Source organism: Chrysoperla carnea, chromosome 1, assembly GCF_905475395.1.
Source record: "Chrysoperla carnea chromosome 1, inChrCarn1.1, whole genome shotgun sequence".
Taxonomy (NCBI): domain Eukaryota; kingdom Metazoa; phylum Arthropoda; class Insecta; order Neuroptera; family Chrysopidae; genus Chrysoperla; species Chrysoperla carnea.
In genome coordinates, this window is record NC_058337.1 from 122,774,385 (window position 1) to 122,796,618 (window position 22,234).

The following is a 22,234-nucleotide window of genomic DNA, read 5'->3' on the forward strand; positions in this document are numbered from 1 at the left end:
CATCTCTAATCAAAAGAAAAACATGCCATTTGAAAAAATAAAGATGGCGGCCGAATATTAAGAAAAATGTGTAATTTTTCCATAAATTTTTTCATTCTAGTGAAACTAACAACTAAATATCCTATGATATGGTCACATATTTTTTATTTAAATAAAACCTGAGTATATTAGCTACAAAATAAAAAAAATTGCTTGACAATCCGTCAAGTAGTTTTTGAACTATAAGCATTCCAAAAGAAGCGTCTGGTTTTGAAAAACTTCATTGCACGTAATGTGATGCAATGTACATACTCCAGTAGACATGTACTTTCTACCTGGAAAGTACTCCGAAGTAAATGAAATTTTTACAGGCTATTTGGGGGTACTCTAGGATGTCTTTAATAAGTTTTCGACCATGAGAATCCTTGTGCTAACTTGAAGGAGAGGGGCAAAAACACCAAAATTTTCGGACTTTTTACACTTTTTCGCTTATATCTCGTTACTTAAGCCAATTTTGCTTAGTCGTAGTCCTGAATTATGATTTTTTGTAAATTTTTTCCACTAATTTTTCCAAACCTTTCTTAATTTTTTTAACGTATAGTTTTTAAAATAATTAAAGACATTCCAAAATCACAAACCAATAATATTTTATTTATTTGTTCAAACCCTTCTAAAGAATAAACGCAAGCAAAAAAATTAGTAATGAAAGTGTGGAAACTGCTAATCAAAACAATAATCTTGGTCGGCGGAATACTCTTACAACGTAAGAGTATTTGATGTGGGTGAAGGTTTCTAAAAATGCACTTTTTACATTAAAATGAGAGACCTTCACGTTTGGGGAAGTTGGATAGTTAGGGAAGGGGTAGGGGGTAGGACTGTAGTCATAGTTGAATTTAACTGTTGATATTGATGTGCGATTAATATAATTAACATGATATGATGGTAATAAATAGATATAGGGACAAAACCTTCATGTTTCGGCTACTTTTTTACATTTCGAGTAACTTTTTCTACCTTTGATCGGCTGTATCTCGGGCACTAATGAGTCTAGAAAATCCTATTAGATAACAAATTTTAGCAAATTTAATGTTCTACAACTTTGTAAGCGACTAAGCAAAATTGGCTTAAGTAACGAGATATAAGCGAAAAAGTATAAAAAGTCCGAAAATTTTGGTGTTTTTGCCCCTTCCCTTCAAATTAACACAGGATTCTTAAGGTCGAAAACTTATTATAGACATCCTAGAGTAACCCCAAAGAGAAGTGCAATGAAGTTTTCAAAACCAGGCGCTTCTTTTGGAATGCTTATAGTTCAAAAACTACTTGACGGATTGTCAAGCAATTTTTTTTATTTTGTAGCTAATATACTCAGGTTTTATTTAAATAAAACCTGAGTATATTAAAAATATGTGACCATATCATAGGATATTTAGTTGTTATTTTCACTAGAATGAAAAAATTTATGGAAAAATTACACATTTTTCTTAATATTCGGCCGCCATCTTTATTTTTTCAAATGGCATGTTTTTCTTTTGATTAGAGATGTTAATAGGAATCGATTGACACCTCAATCACTTAAATCGGTGCAACCGTTTTGATTCTATAAATTTTTTAAAGTATGCAGACGCCATTTTGGAAAAGGTCCGCCATCTTGAATTCCAGTGGATAAAATTTGTGTTTCCTCAGATGAAATCATTCATATTGGTCCCTAGTATCAATGGGTAAAGTGGCTTGCTTTCTGCATAAAATGCAGCTAAAAGCTTCCGATGAAAATATCACCGTAAGCCCTAAGACTATATTAAGGATTGAGCTTTAATATAAATAGTTTTTATTTATTTTTTAATTTCCACCGACTAGTTAAAGAGAAATCTATGAAAATATATAATCCATCAAAATGATGGATTTCCCGTATATTTGCATACAAAAACAATGCATATTTATTTTAAACATGAAACAAATTTAAACAATAATATTTGCAATTATTTTAATAATGTGTTTACAGTTTAGAATAAGTGCAGTCAAATGATATTTTAATTTGTTCAGTAGAGTAAAGGCAAGTACGGATCCAGAAAGTTCATTGGAGGGGACAATACAAACTTTTGATGAACTTTTTTGAGTAGGTACTTCACTTTTTATAATCATACTTTTTAGTTTCTTTTTGCTTAAGCGTCGATTCGTGTATTTAAGGAGATATGCAATAATACTAGAATTGAATAATACCAGGGATTTCAATAAAACCTTATAAATAAATTTTTTGATTAACAAAGTTTCCAAAAATCACAAAAAATTCCTAGGTCATCGGGCTTTTCATTATTATTTTATCGTTCAAAGTTGGCTGAAAAAATGATGAATCATATAGGTTATACTTTTTAATTGGATATTTCTATATCAAAGAATCTAGAGAGAGTGATAAAAAACTCTCTAAAATATTTAGACAAACAGTAGTTTTAATAATACCCTAAAAATATAAGGTTGGCGATGATATAAGAAGAAAATTTTAATTTAATTATGAGTTCATCGAAGATCCATCATTTGATGAACAGAGACGACTATAGTTAGAGTATTGATGATTGAAGAACGATATCTATATTATCAAATTTATAAGCATCACTTGTACACAATATATTATATATTTTTGTAGTTGCGTGGTATTGTAAAGCTTAAAATAACTCATTACTTGACTACAAAGCATGCATTTAGTTTAAATGTATGTACCATGCAATAAAGCAAACTTTTTTTACAATACTGTAGGTTTACAATCACCTTAATGATATTTTATGGCCTTCCTGATAAATAAAATATAGAAATACTGAAATATGAATCAATTTCTAGCGAATATTGTCTCTTATATTGTCTCAAATGACATTTGTATGCTAATTATACCGCCTTTACAAAAATTCTGCTAGTATTATTTTCAGTAGGTACAAGTCTTTTTTTTAATACAAATATGTATTTTAAACAGCAATTAGAACGAAACAGAATGTGATATGATGAGTAATAATTATATTAAATAATACACTAAAAAACCATTAAAATTTAAATAATTTTATGTTTTATTAAAACTAGAAATCATTTTAACATGTTATATTTATACTAATTTATACGAAAGCAATAATAATATTGATGGACAGAGTCATTAAATTCTCTTTTCAAAGGCATCTGACCCACGCTTTGATTTTATTATTAGACATTTGTTTTGATATTTTTTTTATTATTAATTTATTAATAAGGTTGTCAAGAGTGTCAAGAATCCCTCTGCAATTTTTTCAAAACCTTACAAAAAACATAAAATATAATTATAATATCATCGGAAAACTATATGGGTCATTCTACGATAAGAGATAATATGTGCGGCAATCACTATAATTTAAATATTTTAGTATCTTATTGTACTTTATTGAACGCATTTTGATTAAATTAATAATTAAAACCTAATTAAAACACATTTTCTTTAAATTACAAATTTAGGTTCAAAAAGCACAGACCTGCTCCCTTGACGTTTGTAGTAAAACATGCAGATAAATAAAACTTTTTTTCGTGGTTACAATTGAAAGTTTATTTAGATTTATGCAGGAAAAATACAAAAATATTTATTTATTTTCATTAATTTTCGAACTTTATTTCTGTTCACTTTCTTTAACGTTTCTACTCTGACAAATTTCAATCCGCTGAAACCCTTTTATGTTTTTAATTGTGACTTATTTTGATATTGAGAGACTAAAAAGAGGATATTACTAAAAATTTTTTTGTTTTTGGTTTTGCTAAAGTGAAACACTAATTTGCTTCTCATTTTAGAGCTATCACCGTAAATATATTGCAAAAAACAATAAAAATAATAGAACAGTGGTACCTCGATAACTCGGAGTCGTAATCCTCAAGTAAGTCGAAAAAACATGCCATTCCTTTCGGCTGATCCCTAAATACTCGACCTCGAATTATTTAGACTTTGTAACTCGAACAAAATATTATTTCCCTGCAAGGTTTTGATAGTACATATTTATACTTTGAAACACAAATTTCAAAAAGTTGACTTTTGTACCTCGAACTATACTTGTTAAGTCGAAAACTCATTAACTCGAAATTTTTTGCATTCCGTTGATATTCCACTTTAATAGTTTTTATATAATAAATAATAAAAGTCTTTTTGCCATAGGTAGATAATAAAAGTTCTCCAAAAATAAAAATCAAATCCAAAAAACGTCAACTTAAATATTCTTTAAAATACATTACAATCAAAATTTTAATGAAATTACAATATATTTTATTATTTTATTATTTATAACGAAAAAACATATTAAATTTCAAAAACAAATTAAAAATTTGACATGTGACACATGTTGAATTGAACGCTTATAAAACTTAAATATCATCTAGTATTTCTAGTACGAGATTATCAAAAGAAAATTCTTTTAGTTTATTTATGTCGGGAATAATAAAAGATTATATTTCATTTTTCAATTATTTTGAAAGTTATAGAATTTTAAAGTCAGACACTTTTTTTATTATACCAACTCCCTAAACATTTTTAATTTTAATTTGGTGGTACTATCTTTGCAACGATACTACGCTCAAACGAAAGAAAATTTTGAAATTTTTCTTTCACCATTTTACTGGGCGGGTATTTTTACCAGCCCTTGGATTATAAAAATTTTTCTTTTTCCACTGTAGCTGAGTGTGAAAAATGATGGTTGAAAAAATTAACAAGATTTTCGAAAAATAAGTACCCGGGCAGGGAAAATACGCATAGCATATCCTAATTTCCAAGGTAAGTTTAGACTTGTGGTTGACATTATTTGTAACTTATTTTCAACTTTGATGATTAATTTTGTTATAACTTCATGAATATAGACGAAAAATAAAAATTAAATTTTTCGATATCTGCCTTGACTTTCGAAATATCGAAAGCTAAATAACTAAGCAAAGTTTTCAATTTTCAATATTTTGAAAATTACTACAGATATCGAAAACTTTTATTCTTACTTTTCGTCTTATATTGTCAAGTTATAACATAACTCACCAGTCACCATCACAATTGAAAATTTAAATTTTTTTAAATTTGTGTCTCTGGTTTTTTTAAATCATTTATTAAGGTTTAACTTAAATATAAATATTTATTTTTTTTTTTCATTTTCAACGACTAGTTTTAGAGAAATCTATGAAAACATCCATCTACCATTTTCCCATAAGATCAATGTAAAATATGCCTACTTTGGAAGTCATTTATTTATTTAAATAATCGGCCAACCCCCCTTAATTTTTTTAATTTGATTTAGACATAGTTTGTATAAAAAAACATTAAACATTTTATCCAAAATTACCCTGGAACTCATACATCCTTAACTATATCAACAACAACAATTATATCACTTACCTAACATTTTAATTACACGATTCTGTGCTGATAAACTACGTGCAGAATTACGTCCATTTAATGCACCTGTACCAGCCGTTGCACTACCACCACAAATACTCGAAGTGGCAGCACCCCCATTACTCCCATTCCCATTGCCACCACCACCACCCCCACCATGTGTTGTTGTGATACGCATCTCACTATGATTTTTTTGTAATTGTTGATTAAAACTATTGTTATTATTTTGTGGTTTTTTAACGGTTAAAATACGACTACGTCTCAATTTAACACCAATTAATAAATAAAGCACTGTAATAGCTGTCATCGGTGTTATAAAAATCACAAATGTTGAAATCTCAAATCCATGTGGTATTAAAATCCATGTGATCGTACATCGACTTTGTACAATCTCACCATTTAAATATTTCTCATCGATACCAAATTGTACAGCTTGTGGTAACGCCAAACAAACCGCAACAATCCATATACCAACAACAAATTTTATAGCACGCGATAATTTCGACATTGTATGCGATAAAAATGGATGACAAATCGCTACATAACGTTCCACTGTAAATGCTGTTATTGTAAAAACCGATGCATTAACGGATGTTTCAGCCGCTAAGCCCTGAACAAAACAAAATGTTTCACCAAACGCATAAACCCACGGTGACCACATATGATAAACTTCCGGTGGTAAACCTGATATTAACAGTAATAAATCACTGATTGCTAAACTAAACAGATAATAATTTGTCGCTGTATGCATTGATTTATTACGATAAATCACTATACACGTACTTACATTCCCGATTACTCCCGTTAAAAATATTATCACATATATAATTGTAACAGGAATTAGAATACTTAAAGGATCACGTTCCTCTAATTTATAATCATTTTCTTCGATTAATGATATATTTAAAACACTTTCATTTAGAAACAATTTTCCAATTGTTTCATTTTGTTTTGGTAAAAATGTTTCAATCACTGCTTCACTTTCTAACGACATTTTGAAAGTAAAAACTTTATATCACATAATAACAAAAAAAAAACAAAAAACTTTTCAACAATGGGGATGTGTATAACAATAGAGCGCGCACCAAAGCACTTTAACAATCAAAAAAAAGCTTTTCACATTTTCATGATGATCGCACATTTAAACACATAACAAACGCGCGACGCGACGAACTTAAACGACGCGACGGACGCAGGACAGGACAACAATTCACTGCCGTAGATTGTATGAAAATGCGGACAAACATGAGTATTGTAAACACATTTCTGTGTTATGTTGTTGGTTTCTCCACTTATGTGTTTTAGACTTGTGTGTGTTTTATCATAGATGCGTCGCTCTCGCGTCGTGTCTGCTTATTTCATGCGTGTTTTGTACCCATCTTTTCATTAACACTAGTAAGTAAGTATATAACTATTTAGTTGTCGGATGAATGATAGATATATTATATTCTGACTTGGTTGATTCGCACGAGATTTTGTCTTCGTATGATTCAATTAATAAAGTTTTCAAAAGATAGATTATTATAAAGTAATTTATTCTGTTAGTCGAATAAATAAAGTTAAAAAAAAACGAAAAAACAAAAGAGTAAATAAAGAAAAATAGTATGGATTCCTATTCTTTACGTTCGGAGACTGAGATTGAGGGTAACTACCTTCCTAGGAAATTTCTTTCTTTCTAATGATTCTTGATCTAAGAATGATTCTAACTTCGCGTAAGATTTTGTCTTCGTATGATTCAATTAATAAAGTTTTCAAAAGATAGATTAATATAAAGTAACTGATTCTGTTAGTGGAGTAAATAAAGTATGGAAAACGGAAAAAACAAACTTTTAAATTAGTTGCAAAAACGAAACAATAAAATTAGTCAAAGTTCGAAAAATTTGAACAGTAAGTCGGATTTGTTTGTGTTTTTCGGCATTGAATTCTTTAGAGCGTCCGACCATTTTTTTACCTAAATTGATTTATAAGAAATTAAAAATATGCAATTTGCATAAATAATCTGCATTTTGTTAATAATGATGAAAACGATTCCAAACTCGTTACACGGGGGCTTTTGAGGTCACTTAACCCGAATATCGTATCGGAATTGGGCACTAGGTACATAGTGCACGGGATACCCTGGGAATCAGGTACGTCGGAGATCGATTCTGTCACGACATTCGGCTCATCAACTAGCTTGGACCGATTATATAACGAATTTTTTGAAAAGTTCCGGAGGCGCTGGGTATATTTTTACTCTGGACACCAGTTACTTCAGAGACCAATTCTGAATTCTGCGATATTTGTGTTCAGCGACCTCAAAAACTCCCAAGTAACAAATTTTGAATCATTTTCATCACCATTAACCGAATTATGAATTTTGTATATTTACCTACGGTTAATTTAAAATGCAATTATAAAACTACCTTTAAATGCAATTATAAAATTACATATCCAATAACATTCTTCATTAAATTACCTTTTTCCAAAAAGTCTTTTCCAAACTGAACCGAATTTGAAGACCGTCGCCAATTTTTTAGTTTTTTTCGGATACGGAAACCATAACTCGCACTTGAAACATAGCTAAGAACACTCTTCGTTAAATTACCTTTCAAACGAAACAAAAAATGTCAAAATCGGGTCGTTCAGACAGACACAAACATATAGCGATCAAACTTATAATACCCCTTTTTGTAGTATGGGCGTTAAAAACAAACACATTTTTTTAAAAAACATAAAGGAACCAATTTGAGATGATCATGAGTGAAAACACTCTCAACTCTTACAGTAACGTATACACAATTCGATCTTTAACTGACCTTAAAAAGGTCAAGAACAAATCCAATAAACTAACCATGAGATAAAATATTTGCTTGAAGTATTTTTCTGTATCTGATTTACCTTAAAAGAAGAATTTCATTTAATTAAGGTAACTCAGAAGAGACTCAACTTCTGTGGACTTTAATTACTGGAGTATATTAATAATATATAGCTTTCTCAATAATTTTTTTGTTACATCACTTTTTGGATACATTATAATATCTCATGATGATAGAGAGAACATCTTTAAAACCAGCAGCCAATCAACTGATTTTAAATGATTAATTATGCAAGATAGGTATTTTGTATTTTTTTTTTTTTTTTTTTTCATTAATTCGTGTAAAAGTGAATTTGTTAGTTTTTTTGTTTTTATTTGAATATTTCTTACGTAGTATCAATTTAAATTAATAATTAATAAAAATTTCAAGGTTGTTATATGTATTTTGTAATTTAAAGGTGATTTTAGAATAAAAAAAGATATTGGAACTATTTTTATTTTAAAGTTATAATTCAAGATCATACATTTATAGTCCACGGGATAGAAGACTTTTGTTAGATGATCAATACGTGTTTGAAACTTCGTGAGTGGTTTTTATTTCGAAAGACGTTTTCAAATGAGCATGTCATATTTTAGCTAATTGCAGTTTTTCTGAATTGTTTAATAATTATTAATGTTATCAAGTGATCATATCCCTTGAGTTTCATCAAATTCAAAATTTTTTTTTTGGCGATTTTCTCGATTTTTTCAAAGGGGTGTACCTCTTAGAAAAATTGCAAAAAATCGTGAATATTTTTTTTTGCGCACATGATTTTGTAATGGACTTTCATAGGCTATTTCTTGCATCCGCATAAAGATAATCCCGGTGAAAAAGTTTCCCTTGGGAAAAATTTCCCTGGGCTATTAAGAAAATAATAAAATGTTGAGTTTTCAACTAAATATTGTTTCCTTACAGATGCATTCCTCCGAAGGTGTTGTTGAAAACTTTGTTGCTTAGATCAGAGAAATTCAGTTTTGTTATTATTTTTTCTTTCCTGAATATTTTAAACTTCACCAAAATTCGCATTTCTCGTTCCATCAAGATAGCAACATCATATCTTTTGTAATAACGGTTTTTTTATACATGGTTACATAAGGAATTTTTTAGGACAAGTTAAAATTAAAATATTTGTTATAACTCATAATCAATGAAATAAAGTGGGATGTGATTGTTATTTTAAAAAAAAAAAAATCAAAATTCTAAAATATAAGCACCTACAAATTTACGGTTAATGACCTAGTCAGGTTAGCTATTCAGTTAAATAGACATAATATTCAAATCATTCAAAATTAATTGATTAAGGGGATCCCCCTATGTGATGGGTTTTTTTAGAATCGATTTTTTGTTGTTGTGTAAATTGATTCCTTAACATTTGTAGACTATGTTGGTAAAATAAATTTTTTTTAAATTCGTAGTCGTTGTATTAAAGAGGCAGCAATTAAAAAAATCAGATGTTAGCCAAAAAAGAAGTTCAGATTAGTAGTTGAGAACGGTTCAACCAATCCATTTGAAATTTATAAGACTCAGACTCATCCAAAAGTCCTGAATATTTTTTTTTTGTTTCGTATTAAAAACATTAAACAAATCATTTGAAATTTTTCCTCTCAGCTGTCTACCAAAAATCTAAATTTTAATATTTTCACCTGATTCTAGTTCGATGCATTTGGGCTTCTAGATTAAATTATCGTTTTGTTCGTTTCCTTTTAGATAAGCCAATTATTAGAAATCTTGGAGAAAATTAGCGTCCTTTATTCGAGGCGGTTGTGTTCGGAGTGATACAACTTCCGTTTCAACGAAGATTTTTCTTTGAAATTTTTTTACATAATCTTAAAATAATAAGAAATATATGATAAAAATCTCAAAGTTCTATCTTTTTGTTGTTCGTAAAAAAACAGTTGCCAAAAACTGATTAAAAAATGGGTTGTCACACTGGGGGTATCTCCTTAATATTGGTAATTTCAAATGGATACTTAAAAAAATATACAGGCTTTCCTGCAAAGAATAAGTAGAGTAAAGTGTAGTATTCCGGACAAATTTTTCCTCAAATAGTAACTAAACGAAATCAAAGTTTACTATCTAGAAGGCCAGCAACCGGGAGAATGACTAAACCCATGTGTATTTGTTTTCAAGTAAAATAGAAATACCTAATATTTCTTTAAAAGTAAACAGATATTTAAGAGTTAACTATTACGTTGATCTTTAAACATAGAGTTTGAAAAAAGACACAGTCATGTACCTCGGGTCAAATAACGTATTGTACCACCGAAATATTAAAATTGTTAAGTGCTGAATTTTACAATTATTATTTTCTTTATTATATTTTACCATGGATAAGTTAGCATAGTACTAATGGAAAAATGAAACGTCATTCACCTCGAATCAATAAAAATAAAAGTCAAAATGTGATTTGATGCTCAAAGAAGAGAATGACTGTAGTAGAAACTCAGGGGATTGTTTCAATCACATATAGATTATATAATGATGCATTTTATCAAGAGTAGACTGGAAAGATTACATGTTAAAGAGGTCCTCTTCAGGTGCAATGCAAGTGGGGAGGATTTATGGTACATCATGTTAGTAGTTTGAGAAATAGTAATGCTATAAGAAGAGATTATTTATATTGTTATAAAGAAAAAGGTTTTAAAAATCACAAAAATGTAAATTTTGGTATTACCTCCTTTATTTATAGTTTAAGAAATAAAAACTTTTGTAATACATAAATTTCCATAATGAGAAAAACGGGAATTAACTTTTATATAGTCAGGAAGGCAAGCTATAAAGTAAGTACACAATACAAAGTACTATGTATTTTTGTTGTTACATTGAATTTAATCCACTTATATAAATTTAATTAGCAAGTTTTAATTTTATTACACTAACAAATTGTAACAATAAGGGCCATTATAATACCTACCTAGACAGACTAATTCTTCTCAATTCACAATCTTATGGACTTTACTTTCTTTTTAGCCTTATACAAGATAACTTTGATATTTCACTTTACAACTTGTAAAACAATATACCAATGGGTAATTTTTTTTTGAGAGCCACTCTGTAGGTATTCATATTCGCTTCTGTGTGATATAAAAAAAGTGGTAAAAAATCCGGTAGTCCTCAAAATATGGGCTGTCGTTTTAATATTAAATTATGAGTTATTAAAAAAATTGTTATAGGCGAGGAGCCCATGACAGTAAAACTACACTTACACGGATTTCGAAATGAATCAATGCTATTTATCGATAGGTACAATATGGACTGGGTGTGCCAGGGTTTATCCTGTCACAATTAATTTGTTAGGGACCATTTTATTGCAAATTTTATCTATTTTCAGTAAAATTTAGTGTGACAGCTTTTATCGTGGCAGAAACATCTACCGATTTTTAATATATAAAGCCAATAAAATTTTACCCTTATCGTGGAATTACTTTTCTTTTAAATTTGTCCGTTTTGAGTTCTACTTTCGAAATATCTCTGTGTGACAGCTCAAAACTTGACCAAAATATGTTTCACACCAGTAAAAAACAGCGAATTTAACAGTCATTAATTATCTAGACCGTTATGAAAAAGTCGTTATGTAAACTAGTGGTCTTGTCGAGTCTTATGATTTTTTTAAATTATTTATATTTTCTACATATTTCAATACTTTCAGTGAATCAAAATAAGATGCTATTAAGCCTATTACATATTATTGTCAATAATAATTATAATTTATAGATATAAAGTTGTTTTTTTTATAATAATTTAAATTTTATAAATAACAACAAGCAACCAATATCAATGTCTAATTTTAATTACATCTCGTCGGTCGGTAAATAGTTAATAAAACATGTTTAATAATAACATAGATTACAGATACTTATAGTCCTGGAGCCGGTGACAGTCAAACTGCACTTACACGAATTTCGAAATTTCGCATATGAAGCAATACTATTTAACGATAGGTACAATATGAACAAGGTGCCAGATATTTTGTTCAAGCTTTGAGCTGTCACACTGATATATTTCGAAAATAGAACTCAAAAGAACAAATTTAAAAAAAAAAAAGTAATTCCGCGATAAAGGTAAAATTTTATTGGTTTAATATATCAACAAGTGAAAACATACAATTAACTGGGTTAATTGTTGAAATACCATGTATAGACAGTATTGATTACTCTTTCACATTACACATAAATATATGTAACACATATATAACTGATATTCCCATATAATAGCATACCTACCATACAATTTGCGCTCTCATGGGTAAACACTGGTAAACAGATGTTTAAGAAAAAATGGTTCTAACAAAAGTTGTTTATTTATTGATAAGCAACATTTTTTACATTTGAACTTTTGTTCTATCTCTAGCGGTTTACAAGATAGAAGACTCAATTGACCCACTTTGCTCATTTACGAACTCGACCTCAAAAATTTCAGGTTGATATCTCTTTTCGATGGTTGATATCGTGATGACAGACGACAGAAACATAGACTGACAACCGGAAATAGACTAATTAGGTGATTTTATGAACACCTATTACCAAAATTTTGTTAATAGTATCAATATTTATAAACCTTACAAACTTGGGACTAAACTTAGTATACCTTGGTATATTTCAAATACATTGTATAAAAATTGTTGTGACAGACCTTTCTGCCACGATCAGAGCTGTACGTCACACCAAATTTAATGGTCTCTTACAAATTAATTTCCATGAAAGTACCAAATACATGTAATTATTAAAAATATAAAAAATATTTCTGCCATAATAAACCCTATCACACCAAGTCCATATTGTACCTATCGTTAAACAGCATTGATTCATATGCGAAATTTCGAAATCTGTGTAAGTTCAGTTTTACTGCCACGGGCTCCCCGCTTATTAGTTCGTATAGGTTGGTGGTATAAATGTAAATAAGTATACGTAATAACTAGGTTGAATGATAATGACAAATATGGGTAACAAAATAAATTACTTCTCTTATAAGATGCAAGTTTACAATACTTTGTTGCTTTTATTTATATTTATTTTATACTGTCAATGTTGAATATTACCGCGACTTTACCTATGGCGAGTGTTATGTGTTTGACCGGTATGTATGTATGTTTATCTGTTCCTACCGTGCTTCAAAACTACTAGTCATAATTTGACAAATTTGGTATCGATAAAAGCGTCTTGATCGCCCGCTGGTTATAAACTAGCTGAAAGTATAACTTTGTAATGGCTCGCAAATGGTATCATATAAAATAGATATTTCTGAAATAAAATTATACTTCAATTATTGACAAATGTTTTTAATTTAATTGTTCCTCAAGAAACGTTAATTTCTTTAAAACATCAGGTTGTAAACCAGGATCCATATTATTATCCGCTGTGAAAATATTCAATTCATTTTTTATTTTAAATTTATGACAAATACAATAAAACCCATCTGTATTAATTTGTAAATCAAACCAATGACGATGACATACATTACATACTTCAAAATTCAAATTCTTTTGAGCTATCTCAAAATTTTCTGCATACATTTTAAAATTAAAATCATCTCCATAAAGATATAATTCTTCTTGATCTTGTTTTCGTCGTTTCCGATGATCACGCATTAATGATCGATTACGATCACGCTCTTTACGACCCGTCAACGTACGACATCGTGGCATTTTGTTGCTAAAATTACAATTAATTAATAAATAACTTTAAAATTATAATAACTATAATTAAAATTTTGTCCTTACTAGTATTAATATCACTTAAATTTTTAAGTTATTCTACTGTAGAACTGCAAAAATTAATTGTTTATGTTTTGTTATCACGTTTTTTGTATTTTTCATTATGAAGTTTTTTAATACTTGAAAGAATCTACAGAAGGCCACTCAATTAAAATTAATATTAAATGTAGCCAATTATATATTACTATTAGATGTAGTTCACAGATGGTGCCACTGTCTCTGCATATATATAGATTGTATACATACATTGTAATAAATAAAAAATAATGTTGTTTTTTATTATTTATTATTTATATAATTTTTTCTAAAAATAATGATTGACAACACATCTAGGCATAAATATGGGACTACAGCATTTCATTTCATGTCTAAATCGCTTCGCTCGCCTGATTATGTAACGACACATTTAATTGAATATGAAGTCCCTGCTAGTCTCCATTTATGTCCCCGCTAAACGACATAAAATTATGATCGATAAACATGTTTTTTATCAATTTAACAAGTGAAAACAAACAATTGACTGAGTTAATTGTTGAAATACCATGCATAGTCAGTGTTGATTTCTTTATCACATTACACATACAAACATGTGACACATACATAACTGATAATCAAGTATAGTACATATTATAAAATTTCCGCCTAATTGGCGCCCTCACGGGTAAACAGTGATGTTTACGAAAAAACGTTTCAAACAAAAGTTGTTTAATTTTTGATAAGAAACATTTTTTACATTTATACTTTTGTTCTATCTCTAACGGTCTACAAGATGGGTCCTACGACCCAAGACCCAATTGACCTATGATGCTCATTTACGAACTCGACCTCACTTTTTAAGTTCTGAGTACGCTGTAAAAATTTCAGCTCGATATCTTTTTTCGTTTTTGAGTTATCTTGTCCACAGACGGACGGACGGACGGACGGACAACCGGAAATGGACTAATTAGGTGATTTTATGAACACCTATGACAAAATTTTTATCCTAGCATCATTATTTTTAAGCGTTACAAACTTGGGACTAAACTTAATATACTATGTATATTTCATATATACATGGTATAAAAAGTGACTAAAAAAAGTAGGCATATTTAACATGGAACTTATGACAAAGCATCAGTTGATAGACTGAATATTTTGATTATTTTCATCGAAATTTTACCGTAGAAACAAAAAAAATTTAACTATTTAGTTAAAAGTCCACATAATAAAGAAATTAAAAAATTAAATAATTTTAACTATACAAGCTTGTCGTGAAATAATATGTTATTTTTATCTCCAATATACCACTATTTCTCATACAATATAAAAGGCTCAGTGGTCGTACGATCTAAATCGTCCTTAGCCAAAATCATCGTGAAATTAAACTGCAATACAATTGATTTACTTTGAGTTATTATTTCTGAACAATGAAACGGTTATTGCATGTGTTCGAAAAAATAAAAAGGCAAAAATATGAGGGGGTTTATGGCCTTAGTTATGGAGCTCTGCTGTTCTTAAGTTTTTTGTCCGTATGAAGAGTTAATCCTATTAGATTTGAAAATAGTTCAGGACGTAAAAAATGATATGAGAAAAATGATCGAATGATACATAGAGCAGTATAGGTACTTAGTATTCGTAGAGAGCACAACTTATGGTCGATCAACTGAGTCGATCATTGCGCTCGATGCGGACAAAATTTCGTTAATTCATGCTCACGTTCAAAATTAAAAATAACAGTTTTTCACAGATAAAATCTGTCAATTTGATAGTTCACATAATATTTGTTTTCGTTATTGAGTTTAATCTCTTTACTTTTTTCAACTGAGAATCAACTAAGAGCATGATTTCATGTTGCCGTCAGATATCGTTTTCATCGCGTTCTCTACGAATAAGTATTTAAATATAAAATGTATGTAATAACTAGGTTCAATGATAATGACAAATATGGGTAACAAAATAATTTACTTCTCTTAAAATACCAGTTTATAACCTTTTGTTGTTTTTATTTAATTTTATTTTTTACTGTCAATGTTGTTCATTTTATTTACTAAATTTGTGAATCCGTATACAAAAAACATGAATTTTAAACAAACTCAAAAAAAGGGTATATTTTTGATACATTTTGTATGTGTAATTGTGTGTAGTCAGGCCTGGATTTACATATAGCGCCACGTGGGTCATGGCCTAAGGTGGCAATTTTTGGGGGTGCAGGGGTGCAAATTGATCGAAAGGAAAAACATTTTTGCGTACATACGAATTCAAAAAATGTTAAACATCTTGAAAAAATTTGATTTCACAAACATATTCTCAACCAAACGTATAATTTTTAAATCCTGATTCATACGCTTTCTGAAATAATAACGAATTCTAAAGCATCTAGCATCGATAAAAAAGATTTGCGTTGAATTTTTCTATTCAGTTCTAATTGTATACGCATTTTATTGTATCAGAACTAGCTGAAAAAACTTACGGCAGCATTTATTGTCATTGTCCAAGGGCAGCGCTTTTTGTAAATTCGACCCTCACGAAAACTGATACATAAAAATGCCTGTAGTATAATCCAATTGCAGAAACGAATCAATGAAGTTTGAAAAACTTGTACAATAAGTCAGATTTGAATGCGGTTTTCTACCTTCGATTCGTTAGAGCGTCAGGCACGTTGTGAACTAAATTGATTTATAAGAAATTAAAAACATGTAATTTGCATAAATGCATGCATGCATTTTATAATTGTATTTTAAATTAACCGTAAATATACTAAATTCACAATACGTTCATAGTGTTGAAAATGATTCCAAACTTGCTACACGGTGGGTTTTTGGGGTTGCTGAACACAAGTATCGTGACAGAATCGGGCAACAGGTATCTCGGGCACTAGGTTCTCGTAGATCAATTCTGTCGCGATATTCGTGCTCAGCGAAATTAAATTAAAATCAGACCCAACTAGATCCAAACTTATTCTTTCGGAACTTTTGGAACTATGATCCTTATTGCAGAGAGTTGCTTGTTGGAATCAGATTTTTCGTGACGTTGCTATCTTTTATAATATAAAAACGTATTAAAATTGAAAAATGAAATTGTGTCGTAGGATTCTTTTGAAATAAATATGTTTTTGTATATCGAATTTGTTTAATTTATGTTATAGGTATTGGATTACAAACAAAAATAACTTCTGTTTTTGTACCTTTGTATATAAAAAAAAACCTTTGACTGACTTCAAAGAACATGAAATATCAAAATGTCATTAAATGGAAACACAGAATTCATCCTGTTTTAAACTATTGCATATCGTGCATATATATCCCGAAATACACATAAACTTTATTCCAGTGGCGGAATTATGATTAATTACAAATTTTAATCTGTTTGTGTTTGGTTAGATTAGAGTGGCTCTAACTAAGAGTTCGTTATGATTACCATATATGATACCCAAAGAGTAACGTTGTGATACCAAAAGAATTGAGATGCTGGCGTTTAACTAACAAGACCTTTAAAATATATAATTATACATAATTACAAAGAGAACAGTCACTGTGTGTCTAATTTTCAAATCAATTAACAGATAGCAAAGTTTCTCAATAGAAAATATTGACACAATCGATAAATTCATACGAAATTATATTCTCATTTAGTATTTCTAAAACGTCTTGTATATAAACGGAGGTATTTACAACATTTAAACCGAATAAATAATTAATTCTAGAAATATAAAATAATATAAAACTCATGAATAAATATATTTTGTATCTTGTTTTTGAGTAGTTCGTGATTTTTTTCAGTATTAAATACAATGATTTGCATATCTTTGATATAATTACATCAAAATATTGATGTAGAAAGAAATGTTTCCATATTGACTTACTAATTAAGTTTACTAACAACGTACTCCGGATGGTATTTAGGGGAAGGTGGTCTAAAATGATCCCCCAAAGAAAAAATGTAATTTATAGCCAAACTATCCGACATATGTACAACGTCGAAATATTTTTGAGTTCTTTATTCAAATGTTAAAATATTGGTAAGTAAATTTGTTTTGATCTGTCCAAATTTTTAGAATTATTAAATATTTCTCAAAAGGGATCGTTTTGACCGACCTTGTAAGGATAGTGGGTAAAATGATACCACTGAATTTTTTATCAAACAGTTCACATAAAATATTAACTGTTCTTTTAAATTGCATTAACGATTAGTATGAAAACAAAAATCAATGGTAAATTCATCTAAACCAACACATTCAAGACCCGTTACATGATGGAGGATCATTTTATCTATTATAATTTTACTCACAAAATAGGGATCATTTTAGCCTGATCTTAAAATTTATTATACGCCTATGAAAATGTGTTATAATATTATTAACAGTCAATAAAAGCCAAGAGTAAAAACAGCCAGCCGGCAAAAACTAATACAAACAAATTTACGTACAAACAAATTTGTCTTACCATAAAACATAAGCAGTAAAGTTAATATTTTTGAAACACAAATTAGCTTATACATCGCCATAAGTCTTTGTTGAACGATTAATTTGATCGCGCGGAAACCATCTATCGATAAATATACTAGAAGGCTTTAATTGAGGGATCACTATACCACTTTCCCCTTAATTCAAACAAGCTTGCATAATAAGTATGTTTTTATATAATTACTTTGTATGTATATTTTACAGTCAACGGAGTGTGAAGTCAAACACTCTATATGCTACCAGAGACTAATCAAATAAAATCCAAATAAAAACTGTTTTGTGGAATTCATTTCCAGTATGCTTGGAGTCCAAGAAGTCCGGGTTTGAGTCCTGGTTCGAGTGTATTTTTTCAATTCTCTTTAATTAAGATTACTAGACAAGAAATTTGTCAATATTTAGTTTACGCTGTATGTATCATTTTAAAATCGTCAATTATAATCGAGAGACTTTGATGTAAATAAATATCGTATACATGATTAAAAGTAAACAACACAAGAAACAATAAAGATAACTAAAAACCAAAATAAAAAGTCGATGAGTTGAATAAATTGGACTCTTTGCCTAGAGCTCGAATGGTCTAATTGGTACGGCGCTTGGCATGACCCAAGAATTCCGGGTTCGAGTGTATTTTTTTCAATTCTCTTTAATTATTGTTAATATATAATAATGTACTTAGAAAAAATTATTTTTTTTAAAAGCTTGTGCCTTTTTAATTTTACCCAATATTCATTATATTGCCCTGCCCAGCAAAGATACATTTGGCTAGTAACATATACCACACAAATTACCATGAAATTATCTTTTAAATGAATGATAGATACAATGACATTATTTGTCCCGCGATATAACTTCCGATGAAACATTTTTACCTTCGATGTTGTATTTTTGATATTCCTCAGGATTATTGATGTTATATTAAAAGAGCTTTTTGATAATAATTAAATTTTTGAAGCTTTCTGTGTTTATTTGAATAAATTAATAATAAACAAACTTTTTTCTCTTCTGTAGATTATAGTTGATGCTAAAAAAGTATTCACTTATGTACTTTTATATGTTTGGCGTCAAGTGTTGTACCTTTTTGACAACTAAAAAATAAATAAAAAAATAAAAATACCTTTTATTTTTCACAAACTAACAAAAAGTGTGAATAACAGTGAATAGACTTATTTATTATACTTTTAATCTAAGATTTTATCAATTTATCTATTTATAACTGTCCCAACTAATTTTTTCTTTCTTAATCTAGATAATTTGGTTTGAACCCCTTCTAGGGTAAATATCTTCAAAAAATAATCCCAATCATCTCAATCATTAAAGAAAATTAAGGTAACGAAACAAAATAAACAAAAGAATGATGGCCAATATAGGGACTGTTGTTTTCAAATAATTAAAAGTCAGCAAAAGTAAGAACAAATTAATTTCCCTCTCCTAAACCTGCTGACATAATACTTGAACGACCCCTCATATAAGGTTGTTTAATAAAATATAAATATGGTCTTTTTTCTAAAGCTGTTTTCTATTTAAAATAAAGAAAATCTATTTTCATAGCTATATTTAAATAAAAAAATTAAACAGCATATTATAAATGTAAATTATAGATCCATTATCCAAGGTACAACATTCTCCCGTATATTATCTATCTATATTCTTTGATGTCTTTAATTTGATGCAGTTTTTTTTAGCATATTTTATAAAATTAATAAATTAATTTAATTAGGAAGTCTCTTTTCCTGTGATATTCAATTTATCTAATAGTAAGTAAGTACAAGCAGGATAGATTAAGGGTTGAAAGTTTTATTTTATTTTTTCTAAACGGATGAACCCATTTGGATTTTTTTCTTTTTTGAAAGGTAATTTAATGAGGAGTGTTCTTTGCTATGTTTCAAGTGCGAGTTTATGGTTCCGTACCCGGAAAAACTAACAAATAGGCGATGATACTCAAAATCGGGTCAGTTTATAGAAGGATCTAAGAAAAAGGTAATTTCATGAAGAGTGTTCTTAGATACGTTTCAAGTGAAAGTTTAGGGTTCCGTACTCGAAAGATTTATCGATTTTTTTTTATTTAATTTTGTAAATTTCACTTGTTCGCTTATTAGTAAGTCAATTTCTAATGAAAAATAATGAAGAATGTTTTGAAAGTTGAAAGTAACAAGGTGCTTTTTTTAAATTCCTAACATATTTCACCCAGATATTGAAAGAATATCGCAGTTAATCTTGTTTTCTTGCTAACTAAAAGATCGATTTCTATTTAATATAAGTCAAAAGCACATAATTCAACAGCATGTCTTCTGTTCTGGAAGTGAATGTATTTTCCCTAGGGATAATAGTACATAATATGTAATATATTCATAAAATACAACTAGTATTTCATCTAGATAATGTAAATTATTTTGCATCTAATAAGTCAGGTTACCCGTGTTGCATTGTTGTTATGTAAGCTGTAATAATACAAAATATAGAAGACAATGTAATACTGTTCTTATATAATTACAAGGAAATGCGGTTATTGGTTCTTTATTATTCAATATTGCTCATGGTGGTAATAATAGAGAAAATCATGTTACTAAGAACTGGCTATGAAACGATTCTTATTACAACAGGTTGGGTTCCACGTATACCTTTTTCAAAGATCCCAGTTTAACCAACATAGAAAACTATTATGATAGACCAATTTCCACTGTAGATTGTGTCATTCCGTGAATATGTGAAAGCTTCGAAGCGAATAATGTGAAACTACTATTCAGTTTATTAAAATTAAAATTTAAACAAAAAAAAAACTTTTCTTTTTTTCATTTTTAAATAGTTTTTCTACCAACTGCAGTGATATTATTAAAAATACTACTGATATTTTTAGTGGAGATCACTAAAAATCGGAATAAATTCTGGCTTAAATTTATTCAAAATAAGTTCCTAATGTTGACGGAATTACTAGTGTTTTGCATGCAATATAAGTCTGTCTTGATAATATATCTGGAGCTATGGAAGTTTACTCAGATTTTATCGCCACAAATGTATGTCATTGGAGAAAACCATAGATATCTTCAACTTATTGATCGATTAGCTTATTGTGATCTATTAACAAAACGATCCTGAAAGTGATTTTCAAGCAAGATTAAAATTGTGGACCTACGGATGCCCTAGAGGGAAAGATTCTTTTTGATATTAACTGATTCATAGAATTATCATATCTCATATAAAACACATGTGTTGTTTTTAAATTTGCAACCTAAAGTCAGCCATATTTATTAAGCCACGCCTATATGTCAATTGTCAATACCTTAAGAACCATTAACGTATTCATGTTTGTTCATGTTTGAATATATTTTTGAATTTTACATTAAACTTTGATGACATTTGAACATTTTTAAATATATGTGCATTATTTTATATAAAATTTTAATAATGTGTACCTATTATAGGTACAATGTATATATTAATTTTGGTCATTGTCAAATATTTACTTGCTGTGCTGTATATGTCTAGGGCCAGGTGTAGTATTTAACAGTGTGGAACAAAATTTAACACTGTAATTTTTTAATTTTTTTTATTTTATTACCTTTCTTATTTCAATTTTCTATGAAAATTTATATAATTTTAATAACCAGTTATTCTAAAGTTATTATCAAATATCACCCTTATCGCGGAATTATACCTTTTTTTATTTGTTCGTTCTACTTTTGAAATATCTCGATGTGACAGCTCAAAATTTCTGTCACAACAGTATCTGTCACAGTAACTAAAATATCTGTAACAACAGTAAAAAATAAAAAAATTCTGGCAAAAAATATTTCTGCCAGAATAAACTCTGGCACACCTAGTCTATATTATACCTATCGTTAAATAGTATTGGTTCATATGCGTAATTTCGAAATCCGTGTAGGTACATTTTTACTGTC

General features: G+C 28.9%; 1 protein-coding gene across 1 annotated transcript in view; it reads right to left on the reverse strand.

Moving 5' to 3' along the window:
• LOC123294119 (pyrokinin-1 receptor-like) overlaps window positions 1-16,364 on the reverse strand; it is a 124,701-nt gene extending 108,337 nt beyond the window's left edge. Inside the window, exons 1-4 of the mRNA XM_044875212.1 lie at window positions 16,347-16,364; window positions 8,682-8,723; window positions 5,572-6,212; window positions 5,348-5,529 (exon numbers count right to left, since the gene is read on the reverse strand). Of these exons, the coding sequence (XP_044731147.1) occupies window positions 5,348-5,529; window positions 5,572-6,212; window positions 8,682-8,723; window positions 16,347-16,364 (883 nt within the window). The remainder of the gene's footprint in view (window positions 1-5,347; window positions 5,530-5,571; window positions 6,213-8,681; window positions 8,724-16,346) is intronic.
• Between the last annotated feature and the right edge of the window lie 5,870 nt (window positions 16,365-22,234).